Raw genomic sequence first — 11,742 nt, 5'->3', positions numbered from 1 at the left:
TATCCTTGGGAAAGAGACCAGCGAAAAAAGCACACGTAACAAACGTAAATAGCGAGAAGGTGCAATATCGGAAACGGAAAGGTGGGGGAGCTCCAAAACTCGGGCTACGCAATTGTATTTCGGTTTTGAAGCGAGAAGCGAGAACATTGTTTTGCGAACGCCAGGAAAGTCTCAAGAAATATTCTTTCCCACGATAAACATAACTTCCGATATACCAGTTTCTAATATTGCGGTACGATAATCGTGTTAAGATTAAATAATGCTAAAATAAAGGAAAACAGTTTCAATTGAACACAGTTACATTGGTTTTTCTTTTTCGACAGACGTTTATTAGAATTTTGTAGCAAACATGGAATGAAAAATGGTAAAAATAACTATTATGACGATCACAGTGGACAAAAATATTCACACATACCAACGCGTTAAATTAACGTTACTGACCCAGTTTCAAAATTTTTCCGCACAACGTGTCGGGATTGAAGACGAATAAATTATTATGCGGTGCGCCTTTCTGCGATACTGTTTTAATTATCTCTTGGCCCATAATACCGCCGACGATGGCGCATACTGGGCTAATTTGGGCATACACGTCACCCCTAAATTGACAAAATTTATAATACATTGTTAATTACAATCGAAAGTTCGACTCTATCGGACAATATTTCCATAATACATACTCGAACAAATGGTTTATTTTATCCCCAAGATCATATTTTTTAATAACTTCCGTGGCTTCGGCCGTGAAATTCTCTGAACCTCTTTCACCGGGCGGTGGATCATTATTGTATTTTTCACGGTAATTGAGCATTACTAAACATGAAAACATACTCTGTAAAAGTGTTTTTCATTCGCTATTGTGGAGATGTATTATTCAAACACTTACTTAACATCATATAATACATTTCTGATTCTTTAGGAAGGGAAAGCTTTGGAACATTCAAAACTGATTCAAAAGGCACAAAAGTATCTGTGCGTTTCTCTGTCACAGTTATATTTTCAAACTTTTCTTTAATTACAGGCTCTCCACTTTCTGAGAGCTGTATTTTCTTTGTTTGCACTATATCTCTGTAAAACAGGATCATGTTCCATTTTAAGAAATTACTTAGAATAGCAGAATAATTCTTTACTAGAGGTTGGTCATCCACTCACTCTGCATATTCGTGCTCTATTAAGTCGGCAAAAGTATAGCCAAAAGTTCCCCACACATCTCCAGCAAAGAATTTCACATTATGCTTTCTACATATACCATTAATTTTCTTTATTTGAGTAATGGAACATTGTGTTGCGCAAACAACATCAAAATTGCTGAAATATGTGTCTGGTTTATCATCTACATTAGACGTATCTGCTTCGATATTAACCATAAGATTTAAATTTTTTGCACGTTGTAAGGATGCCTCAGCCCTCTAAAAACATAATTGTTCAAGAACAACATAACCCTACATCATAACTGTCTACTTACATTTTTACCAAGCGAATCTTTAGGTGTAAGGAATTGAGAACACCTATCTTCGGCTGTTACATTTCTATGATCTAAAAATGTAACCGCTTTCACACCTGCTAGAATAATATTTTTTGCTATTTCTGCTCCAAAACCATTTAACCCTATTAATAAAACTCTGGCTGCCCGTAAACTGTAATTATTTAATATTACACAACAATAATAATGCCCTTTCAATAAAACTAAAGTAATAATGGTGATTTACACTCTTTAGATGAGTTATTATTTTATAGGTTAGATTGCAATATACTTGCCGCTTTTGTGATTCTAAACCCCATAAACGAATTTGTCTGTCATACAACTCTGCTTCGTGGTCTGTTAATTCGACGTTTTGATTTTTGTCCTCAACCATGTTGTAAACAATGATTTATCACTTAAAAACTTACTGCCGCCAAAAACTTGTTCTCAAATTGTAACGACACTTACATCAAATATAGTACAGCCAACGTAACAATATTTAATTTCAAATATAAAAAGTAAATAAACACCATTGAATAACATACAAATTAAAATATTGAATGAGAACAATCGAAAAAGAATTCGTAGTTCGCAAAAATAAGATATTTAGTAAAGCATTGAATGTATATAATATTTAAATGTTATCAATATTTATGTTGGAGAAACTGTTGATTAAATGATTGGGGGCGTTAAAGATTTTTAACAGTTGATACCTGCATGTATTCTATGCGTCCGTTTAAAATGTTTTTTTAAAAAGTAATTGAAAGAAACATTATAAGCAATAGCACATGGCTCGATAAGACATTCATCGTCTCTAAAAATAAACACAACATGCAAGTATAATCTTGAATGCCTAGGTTAGGTAGTGTATGAAGTAATGTAATAGTTACATTAAATTGTTACATAGTAATTGTATGTTTAAGACCATTAACGTTACGCAAAATTGTAATGTAAATAATATGTTATCATTCATTTGTTTTTCAAGAATACATTTCCTAATATTATTACTTATAAACATGCAATGTTTATACTAGCACCCTTGGATATCAATAATGAACATAAAATCAAAAAGCAATGTATTTAAAATTAATTAACGTATAAAGTTTATACTTTTTATGTTTAGTTATTCCATGCAAGTTTTAAGAGAATGTTTCATAAAGAACAATAAATTTGTATTTCTGTATGATAGTAAAGTTTATCTAGAAGGCAAATCTATAGTCATTACAATTAATACATGAAAATAATTGTTTTTAAAAGAGTGTAGATAAAAAGTGCAATCAGAGGTGCTTTTACAATTTATCATTTGGCCTTATGACCTCAATGTTGTGAAAGCTGACCCCTGAAAAATATTGTTGTGTAAAAAGAAATAACATTGACCTTTCTTAGTATCACAATAGCAAACCATACAAATGATACAATATAATTTCTTTATTTCATTTATTTCTCTTTCTGATTTCATGCATTTTTTAAAATAAGCATTATTAAATATCGAAGTAAATTCTATTGTTCTCATTCTCATTCTCCCAAAAATAGATATATGGATTATCAAACATAATAACAAATTGTTACAAAAGAGATGAATATGCCTGAGGAAGAATGTGTGGAAAAAATGTTTGTATTTAAATTTCCAACATGCACAACAAATCAGGAATATACATTAGAAGTACCATTAAAAATACCTTATCGAGGTTCTATCAAAGAGCTCATGTACCGTTTGATGTCATCCTTTAAATTACCATGTTATGTGGAATCAAATTTATTGGAATCTTTGGAGCATACTATTAAAAAACTAACATTAGAATTTCATGATGAAAAAGCAGAAAAGGTTCTTGAAAATGCAAAATCAGGAAGCTTAGATATCGAAGAGATAATAAAAAATTGGGAAAAAATTTACAAACAACAAACAGCAGAATATGCTGATCCAATTGGAACAACCGACGAAGAACTGTTTGCTGCTGCATACCATAGATTGGTACACTCTCCTTCGCTAGAACCCATTCTACAAGCAGAACATAAATTTGGAAGAGATGTTACGGAAGTCATTCAAATGAGAGACACACACTATGATCAACTCACACAGAAGTAAGTATCGGTACTATCGTACTACATCATCCCAAAATACTTGGTTTCTTTCTACCCCGTTTTTTTAAAAGTTCAGTTAATTAATAAGAGAAAAAGTAGTCAAGAAACTTTACAAAAATAAATTACAGGCAAACCGACGAAATGCGCGTCGCAGTTGAAACCCTCGAGGTTGGTTCTACCGAAAAATCTATAAACGAGATGGCGGGACGACATTTCGAGGAACAAAGTTTACTGCAAGGTCACTGGGGATCTAGGGTCGATGCCTTGAAATTAGAACAAAGACGGCAGTATCGTAATTGGATCATGAGATTATTGGAGGAACAACAAACAAACATGCTACCAACTCCAGTGTACGTTTGTTCAAACAAAATGGACACCTACATACACGACGTTAATAATTTTGATCATGAATTATCAGGGGTTCTCCAATGGTGTCCATGCCTCCAATTCGACCCGCATTAGACAATTTTGTTCATAGCGAGGACAAACATACGGCGGACTATCCTATTTTGGAGGAAAGTTTCACCATACACTTAGGCTCCCAGATGAAGCAAATGCACAATATACGAATACTGACTGGGGATGTATTAGATTTTTGTAGAACAAAGAAAAGCGAATCAGGGTGGGTCAGTTCGAACAATACCATGGACTAATTTGTTTAAACTGAATTCAAGAGAAATGTTTCCTCTTAAAAAATAGAATGGACCCGACACCGCAAAGGCTGCAGACTGCTTTAGGGTTGTACTCTAACGATTTGTGCGGATTAGTACTGTTGAGCGACAATCATTTGGGAACCTATTCTGGCATAACGAAGGGTACCTAATACAATAGTATATGTAGTATGAACATAGTCATTGAGTTAGAAAACTGCATTCTATGCTTCTATTGTGGTCAATTAATCTTTCAGAATTATGTTCGATATGTCAATTAACGACTGAGTTCCATTTCCCGCCAATCGACGAGCAATTGGAAAAGATTCGGGACGACGTAAAAGATGCTGTTGCCTGGAGGCAAGCGCATCATAAAGAAGGAATCGAGTCACACGTAAGTAGAACGAAGTTACAAATGGTCCGTATCTTTTTTATGGTCAAGCGTATTTTAAATATGCGTTGTTTTCAGACAAAGAAGTCAACGACTAGCAAGAGCTTACAAACGGGTGACGTTTACATCACCAGGCATTCAAATCTAGCACAAGTTCATGTAATTTTTCACATGGTAGTGAACGACTCTTTGAGATCTGGTGAGTAATCGATTCTACGATAATATTTCACCGTTTCAATGCTACTGTAAATTACAGGCGACATCAATTCGAGGCACCCAGTTATTTTGGGCTTAAGAAATATTTTGAAAACCGCCTGCTGCAACGATGTGACCACACTGACGATTCCTGTACTTCTCGTACACGAAATGTCAGAGGTACGGTACTTTCTTTTTCTAACCTTTTTAGTTTGTAACCTTTAACCGTGAAATAATCAATGTATCTTAACATTTCAGGACATGACCGTGGCATGGTGCACGAAAAGAGCAGAACTGGTTTTCAAATGCGTGAAAGGGTTCATGATAGAGATGGCGTCGTGGGGCGGCGCCGAATTGAAGAATCTACAATTTCTTGTACCAAAGGTAAATTAATTTAAATATGAAAAAATTTCTATTGCCTAAATTATCGTTCACTTTTACAGGGAATGTCCGAGGAAGTGTTCGGTACTCTAGCCACGATGTTGCCAAGCATATTTCGAGTATCGAATCCGTTAGTATTCAAAGCAACGAGTACACCTCAAACTCCAAAAAAATGAACGACCGTCTTGCCACTGTTATCGTGCTCGCATTAAAAATACTGAAATATTAGGTTGGGGGAAAAAGAAATTCATTATTTTTCACGTTTATTTCGAGGCTATTTTACATGGTTCGGATTGTGCGATTTGGGTCAAATATAAATTGGGACCATAAAAATATTCGCCTTTATCAAAGGAAAATTGTAAAATATACCGAATTTTCTCTTTCTTAACTTCCATCTTTTACACCCTGTAACTCACAACTGAATCGATCAACCAAAAAACTGTAAAAGAATTTTTTTTAATACGGAATATCATTTTTCCAACAAACACAATATATCACCACAGCCACTTAAGTGAAAAATAATGGATTTCTTTGTCCCCAATCTAATATTTGTTACTGTGTATTATACATTTCAACCTTCATCATTTACCACAACTGGAAATAAGATATGATTCAACAAATAAACGTCTGATACTCTTAACATGCTTTTTTGTAATACTTTCACGCTACTTATGTTTTCTCGATCAATAGTCACGAGTTTTGCGATTGTATACGTCACGGTTGCTTTCAAAATATTTCTCATCTCTACAGCAATTAATCTTGTAATAATTAACAACTAAGTTGTTGATGTATCAAAGGCCCGCCAATAACCTTTCAAAAATGAAACACAGATGCAAAGTGTTCGATATAAATTAACCTTGGAACAATACTTCAACGTCACGTGCTTATATTTATTCAAATGCCAATAATGTTTTTAAAAACAATAGCGCGAGTGCGAAACTTCAGATAAAAAAATGCAGTTTAAATTATATATAGAATTTTCGCAACGAGATGAAAAAGAAATCAGCATGCGAGATTAATGTGTAACATCCTCGCGACAAATGACAATCAAGTTTGTACTAATTATAGTAAAACGAACATAGGAGACCGCGTTATCGTGGCTATAGTCTAGTCGAGGAAAGAATCGACTCGCTTCTTCCACAGCTTCAGATATCTCTAGCTTACTATTAAAAACACAATATTGTTTTTACCGTTATTAATTGGATGGACAATCTATAGTTAAAGAGAAATGTTAAAAAGAATTTAATGGTGAGAGATTGCCCGAAGCGATATTTTCTCGGATCGACTATAGAACACATGGCGCGGACGTTATCGTTGTCAACTGAATTTTTATTTCCTCGAGCATGGAAGTTCGCTGATACGTATCAACATTTCCGTCGACAGTGCAATTATTTTGTCGCGAATCTCGGTTGCATTTTCGGCTCTATTTCAATTAAAATCACATCCCCTACGATACATTTAAAAAACAAAAGAATTTTTCGTGATCTTGGAGACACTCCCAAGATTACAATTCTTATTAGAAAAATGGTAAGTTTTACAGTAGCGATGTATCTAAAAATTTTAAGTTACTAATTTAAAAATTGTCTTCAAATTATTAAATAATAATTGAAAAATATCCATGCGAATCTCGGTTGCATTTTTGGGTCTATTTCAGTTAAAATCACGTCCCCTATAACGATACATTTAGAATTTTCCGCGATCTTGAAGACATTCTCAAGATTACAATTTTTATTAGAAATATTGTAAGTTTTACAGTAGTGATGCATATAAAAATTTTATGATACTAATTTAAAAATTGTCTCCAAGTTGTTAGATAATGATGGAAAAAATATCGATGCTCCCCTATAGAGTGTAAATTTAAATAAACGTTCGTGGGCCGCGCGGTCACAGATTAAAAGCCAAGTCGAGTGGTTAATGCCCGCGGAGTTGCAACGTGAACACGAAACGAACGACGTCGTGGCGATATCGTCGTGCGAATATAAATTAATTGAAAAAATAACCAGCGATTAATCGTACGTGTGTGGCAAAGAAAAATAAAAAAAGGGGGTGTAAACATAAACCAGAACGTGCATACGGAGACGCGTAATCGCGCTGTATCTGAAAAGAAGTGCGTTAGCCTCTCGCGGATTCTGAACCGACCGGGAACGGATTAATTCTGCGCGCGCCCCGCGAAGCTACTCGAAAGGACATTCGGAGAATTTTCCATTTTTTCTCCTTTCTCGTTAAGCGAACGCATCGCACGAACAACCGTCAGTGCAACATACATGTTCCTTGCGTAAAGAACTTAATATAGAAACACTCTAACGTAGTCGAAGAAAAGTTAATAAAAACTCGGTAATTAATTGGAAAAAACAAATTTGTTAAACTTAACGAGATTGCAACAGTGAAAAATTTAACTCGTACGTGAAAATTATTACAGAGTTTTATTGATCGAGTTTATGGTGTAATAGAGTTCGTTTATTATTTGTATATGAAATTATTTAAATTATTGTAACCACCCGTGTAACCGAAAAATAATTTCCCTCGATCACGATACTTTTTTTCCTTATAGGTCAGAGATTGAAAATTGGAGCCAATTTAATTGAAGATTACTGTTAAAAAAAGAATCGAAGAAGTTTACGGTTGTTCGATAACGAACGTGTACTCGGTACAACGAGATCGAAAGGAGTGCAGTTCGAATTGCATCGGCAATAACGACGCGGAGGCGTCGCAGTAACGCCGAAAATACGCAGCACGGAATCGATCTGGATCAGGTGTTTTTCCATTTGTGGTCGACGTTATCGCGAACGGAGATTATATTTTTGTGAAGTGCGAGAAACATAAACAATTGTAATTATAATTGACGGTTGCAGCGGCCGAGACGTGCGCGAGATAGAAAGGATTCCGTGAACTGACGCGAAAGGCGAGGAAAACAGACGAAGAGAGGAAGAAAAATAAAAAGGGAAAAGAGAATCGTCGGTCGAGCAAGTGCATCAGAATGCTGAAAAGCTCCTCCTGCCCCCCTCTTAATTCGGCACTGTGATCGTGTGCAGAGTATGCCGCGGATGAATTCGTTGCCATTCCAGAGGAACGTTGTGCGAGAAGCATAGTTGGCAACCAGGCGGTCCAGTTTCGAGTGCAATCGAAATTGCATCGCGTCGTTTATCGGGTTACAAGATAATCATACATCACCTGGACAATGTGGCCCGGGGCGATCACGGTTTTCGCACTAATTGTTTCTACGGTCTCGGCTAAGACGGTGGGTTTTCTGTCGCGTACACTTTTACCACTTAATTAACTTAATTATTACACTAAGCACGACTAACGGTGGACAAGATTCTACGATGGACACTTTCGACGCGCGGTTTCGATTATCGCGAGCGATGCTCCTCGATATCGAACATCGAGATACAGCTTTATCTGGATCGTAATTTCGGACGAATATTTATTTCCTGAATATAGTTAATCAAACGAACGTTTCTTCGAACGAACATTTATTTATTCCCGACGAATGAAATATTATTCGAGTATACATGTTCGTTATTCGTTATTCGAGTGTATGCTCGAGCGCGATTCTACAGAGACGGTTATTCCAATATGGCGGACGACAATTTGTTTTTACGCGGTAAACCACCCCGCTCGAGAATAACTCGATTCGGAAAACGAATTTGTTGCTAACGCGTATAATAATGACGGATTTTAATTTAATTTTATTTTTGTTATGTTATTTTATTACCTTGAACGTTGCAGCTCGATCTGTCGCGACGCGGCTTGAAGAAGGAAGACTTCTTCTTGAAGCTCCAGTCGCAAATCACTCTGGCAGAAGTCACCGATCTGATTCTCCGGGAGAATCAGTTCGACAGCTTCCTCGACTGCTCCACCAACCTCACGAGCCTCAGGACACTAGATTTGTCGCAAAATCATCTTCAACGGTTCTTTTTCCTATGCAGAGAAGAATATAATTTGCAGGTGTTGAACGTTAGTCACAACCACCTTCAGTACATCGACGACAATGCCTTGAACGACCGAATCCCGAAGCTCAAGATACTCGATCTATCATCGAACAAATTATCGATAGTCAACGAAACCATGCTGGAGCATTTTAAAGTAAATGTCTCGATATATCGATTCGTTAGCACGTTTTCATTGAATTTCTAAATAATTAAAATTTTCATTTAATTGTTTACAGGTTTTGGAATACCTTTCGTTAGCCAATAATCCGATCAACGACGGTATCCACGAAAATGCGTTCTGGAATTTGAAGGCACTGCGATACTTGAGCCTAAGCAACGTATCGTCCACGCAATTCACGTTCGAGTTCTTTAAAACGTTAACTAACTTATCATCCCTAGATTTGTCAGTGAATCCCATAAAGTCGATTCCGGCTTTACCGGAGAACCTGGAAGAGCTCGATTTGTCTAGCACTAAAATTTCGAAAATACCAAAAATCGCGTTGCCCAAATTACGAGAATTAAAATTGCACGACATGCAAAGTCTCCAAGAATTAGTGCTGAACGATTTAGAGAATTTAGACCAATTGGAAACGTTATCCGTGGTTGGATCGAAGAAATTAACGCATGTGAAGTTATATCCGTCGGATGGACGCCTACTGCAACAACTGCAACGCCTTTCGATAAACGACTGCGCCCTGAAAACCCTGGACTACAGCCTACTGCCGATAATAAAGAGAACCGCGATCGTGAACCTAGAGGGCAACCCTTGGAACTGCGATTGCAAAATGCAATGGATAAACCAATTGAACGTAACCAAGTCTCTCAGCCGGGATATCAAGTAAGAAAAGTTAATAATTATAGTAGCAAACTTAATATTTTTTCAGATTATTCTATCGAAGTAGTTGGTAACTGACCAAAAGTTTCGCCGTAGCTTTCGAAGATGTCTCTGCTAACACCATGAAATAAACGATCGCTAATATTTCACTTATTTCACAACGCGTATAAAGTTAAAAAATATTTAAAAATTATTAAAATTCGGATCTCGATGCCTGTTAATGTTAGATATTAATTGAACATTTATATAGTTCTTCTTTAAATTGTTGCTGATTAAATGCATAATATTTTTAATGTAACCTATAGTTTTGTGTTATTTAATTTAATTAGCAATTTTAAATAATAAGATAGAAAGAAGAATGGACCTTATCAATTCTCATTTTCACGTTTTCCAGATGTCGCGCTCCCGAACGGCATTTCAACAAACAGTTGAGCGAGATACCAAAGTACGAGATGGAGTGTGAGACCGACACGTCGCTGTTCTACCCGGTCCTGTGGGCCTCCATTTTGATACTGGTCGTGGCGATCATCCTGGCGGCGGGCTTTTTTCTTTTGAAACGACCGATCGGTCATTGGGACATCAGGCGAAAGAACAGGGACACCGTCACTTACAAGAACGTAGACGAGTCCTCGAACGACATGGTGAGAATTCTGACTGTCGGCGAGACGGCCGACCGTAATGGAGAATGAACCGACACCGAACGGACTATACAATGGAAACGTATTAACGTAGGATAAGCGATAGAGACTTAAGAAACGAGTACACAAGGTATCACAATTAACCTCTACAATCAAAGTATCTCTCCTACAAAATTGAAGAAGAGATTTGCACCGTTCGAGGAGACAGACTAGACAAATTTTTTCGCCATTTTTTAAAGACATCGAGGTCATCGACATTTCTTTAACACGAAGCACATATTTCTGTTCGCGTGACGAGTTCAACGACTGTAAATTACTTTACCTCTGAATGACCTTGATGAAAAATTTGAAATTTGGAATCTATTAAGATACGACTTTCAGAATCTATTTTCTATTGCAATATTTATTCCTTTGAACAGTGCAACGGTGCACAAGTAACAGAGAAGCGCTCAAATTGATCGAGACAACCTGTATTACACGTTAAAAACGACTCTTGGTAATTTTGTACAAAAGCGGTGCACAGAGTGTTTCAGATTTTACGGGAAGGGAAGCTTATGAGAAGCAATAGAGTTGGCTTTAACTACTTTTGCAATGAAAAAGGAATTAAAAAATATGACGAACAAATTAGTATACGTTTCTTTTGATTTCTACGCCTAAATTTGTTCTTCGATAATCGATTTCTGTCCCTGTCGCGCACGTCCATGGAAAACGTTACTGAAAAAATCGTCATGCGCTGTTTTGTTGCGGACTTTCATCATTGACACGCAAAATGGGATAGCTTTATTTCACTTGCCAATCGGCGTTCTTTGTTTTCAAAAGCATTGATAAACTCCACCTATACGTGGCGCTACTAAATATACATAGCGGGCAACGAACGTGTTAATCTCCGGCAGGGGCGAGAAATTTGTTTTCGAAACGAAAGTGGTGAAAGCGTCGTTGCGAAGAGATCGACGAGTGTTTTGAATTTATTGGTCGACACTTGGTAGAAATAAGAATTGACACCGCGAACACACTTCCTTCCAGAATGTTAATCTAATCCGCGGCCAGATATCTGCTTCGAGGCGTCGGGAGTGTAAACTACGGAGCCATTGACGCTTTGAACTCTCCAGATATCGAAACTATCGCGGGGAAAGTCCACGATATAAGAAACGGCGATGGGTTCACGAACCTGCTCCGAGT

General features: G+C 36.7%; 3 protein-coding genes across 3 annotated transcripts; 2 read left to right on the top strand and 1 right to left on the bottom strand.

Moving 5' to 3' along the window:
* Window positions 1–412: 412 nt before the first annotated feature.
* Window positions 413–1,906, bottom strand: LOC122397682 (SUMO-activating enzyme subunit 1). The gene is made up of 6 exons (XM_043397003.1): window positions 1,756–1,906; window positions 1,463–1,634; window positions 1,150–1,406; window positions 884–1,065; window positions 678–810; window positions 413–596 (listed from the first exon to the last, which is right to left on the bottom strand). Exons 1-6 carry the CDS (start codon window positions 1,851–1,853, stop codon window positions 434–436), a joined length of 1,005 nt encoding a protein of 334 aa, XP_043252938.1. The 5' UTR covers window positions 1,854–1,906; the 3' UTR covers window positions 413–433.
* A 1,095-nt stretch (window positions 1,907–3,001) lies between these two features.
* On the top strand, window positions 3,002–5,655 carry LOC122397681 (protein C12orf4 homolog). Its single transcript, XM_043397001.1, has 9 exons — window positions 3,002–3,541; window positions 3,670–3,891; window positions 3,960–4,163; window positions 4,241–4,356; window positions 4,449–4,585; window positions 4,661–4,781; window positions 4,839–4,957; window positions 5,036–5,161; window positions 5,221–5,655. The coding sequence occupies exons 1-9, from the start codon at window positions 3,036–3,038 to the stop codon at window positions 5,332–5,334; spliced, it is 1,665 nt and encodes a 554-aa protein (XP_043252936.1). The 5' UTR covers window positions 3,002–3,035; the 3' UTR covers window positions 5,335–5,655.
* A 2,549-nt stretch (window positions 5,656–8,204) lies between these two features.
* On the top strand, window positions 8,205–11,001 carry LOC122397752 (leucine-rich repeat neuronal protein 1-like). Its single transcript, XM_043397132.1, has 4 exons — window positions 8,205–8,396; window positions 8,888–9,244; window positions 9,327–9,928; window positions 10,320–11,001. Exons 1-4 carry the CDS (start codon window positions 8,337–8,339, stop codon window positions 10,612–10,614), a joined length of 1,314 nt encoding a protein of 437 aa, XP_043253067.1. The 5' UTR covers window positions 8,205–8,336; the 3' UTR covers window positions 10,615–11,001.
* The last annotated feature ends 741 nt before the right edge of the window (window positions 11,002–11,742 follow it).

The sequence above is a fragment of the Colletes gigas genome, unplaced genomic scaffold (assembly GCF_013123115.1).
Source record: "Colletes gigas isolate AHSC1104 unplaced genomic scaffold, ASM1312311v1 Colletes_gigas_Sc00010, whole genome shotgun sequence".
NCBI lineage: Eukaryota > Metazoa > Arthropoda > Insecta > Hymenoptera > Colletidae > Colletes > Colletes gigas.
The sequence above is the reverse complement of the archived record's forward strand: the minus strand, read 5'-3'. Positions and strand labels throughout refer to the sequence as shown.

What these genes read in the sequence shown, in the direction of transcription:
- LOC122397682 (XM_043397003.1), bottom strand. Translation starts at nt 1,853, where the DNA reads ATGGTTGAGGACAAAAATCAAAACGTCGAATTAACAGACCACGAAGCA. An exon ending in GGTTTAGAATCACAAAAGCG is followed by an intron (nt 1,635 to 1,755) that starts GCAAGTATATTG and finishes AAATAATTACAG; the next exon opens with TTTACGGGCAGCCAGAGTTT. An exon ending in AAAATAAACCATTTGTTCGA is followed by an intron (nt 597 to 677) that starts GTATGTATTATG and finishes TTGTCAATTTAG; the next exon opens with GGGTGACGTGTATGCCCAAA.
- LOC122397681 (XM_043397001.1), top strand. Translation starts at nt 3,036, where the DNA reads ATGAATATGCCTGAGGAAGAATGTGTGGAAAAAATGTTTGTATTTAAA. An exon ending in CTATTCTGGCATAACGAAGG is followed by an intron (nt 4,357 to 4,448) that starts GTACCTAATACA and finishes TTAATCTTTCAG; the next exon opens with AATTATGTTCGATATGTCAA. An exon ending in TACAATTTCTTGTACCAAAG is followed by an intron (nt 5,162 to 5,220) that starts GTAAATTAATTT and finishes TCACTTTTACAG; the next exon opens with GGAATGTCCGAGGAAGTGTT.
- LOC122397752 (XM_043397132.1), top strand. Translation starts at nt 8,337, where the DNA reads ATGTGGCCCGGGGCGATCACGGTTTTCGCACTAATTGTTTCTACGGTC. An exon ending in CTACGGTCTCGGCTAAGACG is followed by an intron (nt 8,397 to 8,887) that starts GTGGGTTTTCTG and finishes TGAACGTTGCAG; the next exon opens with CTCGATCTGTCGCGACGCGG. An exon ending in TCTCTCAGCCGGGATATCAA is followed by an intron (nt 9,929 to 10,319) that starts GTAAGAAAAGTT and finishes CACGTTTTCCAG; the next exon opens with ATGTCGCGCTCCCGAACGGC.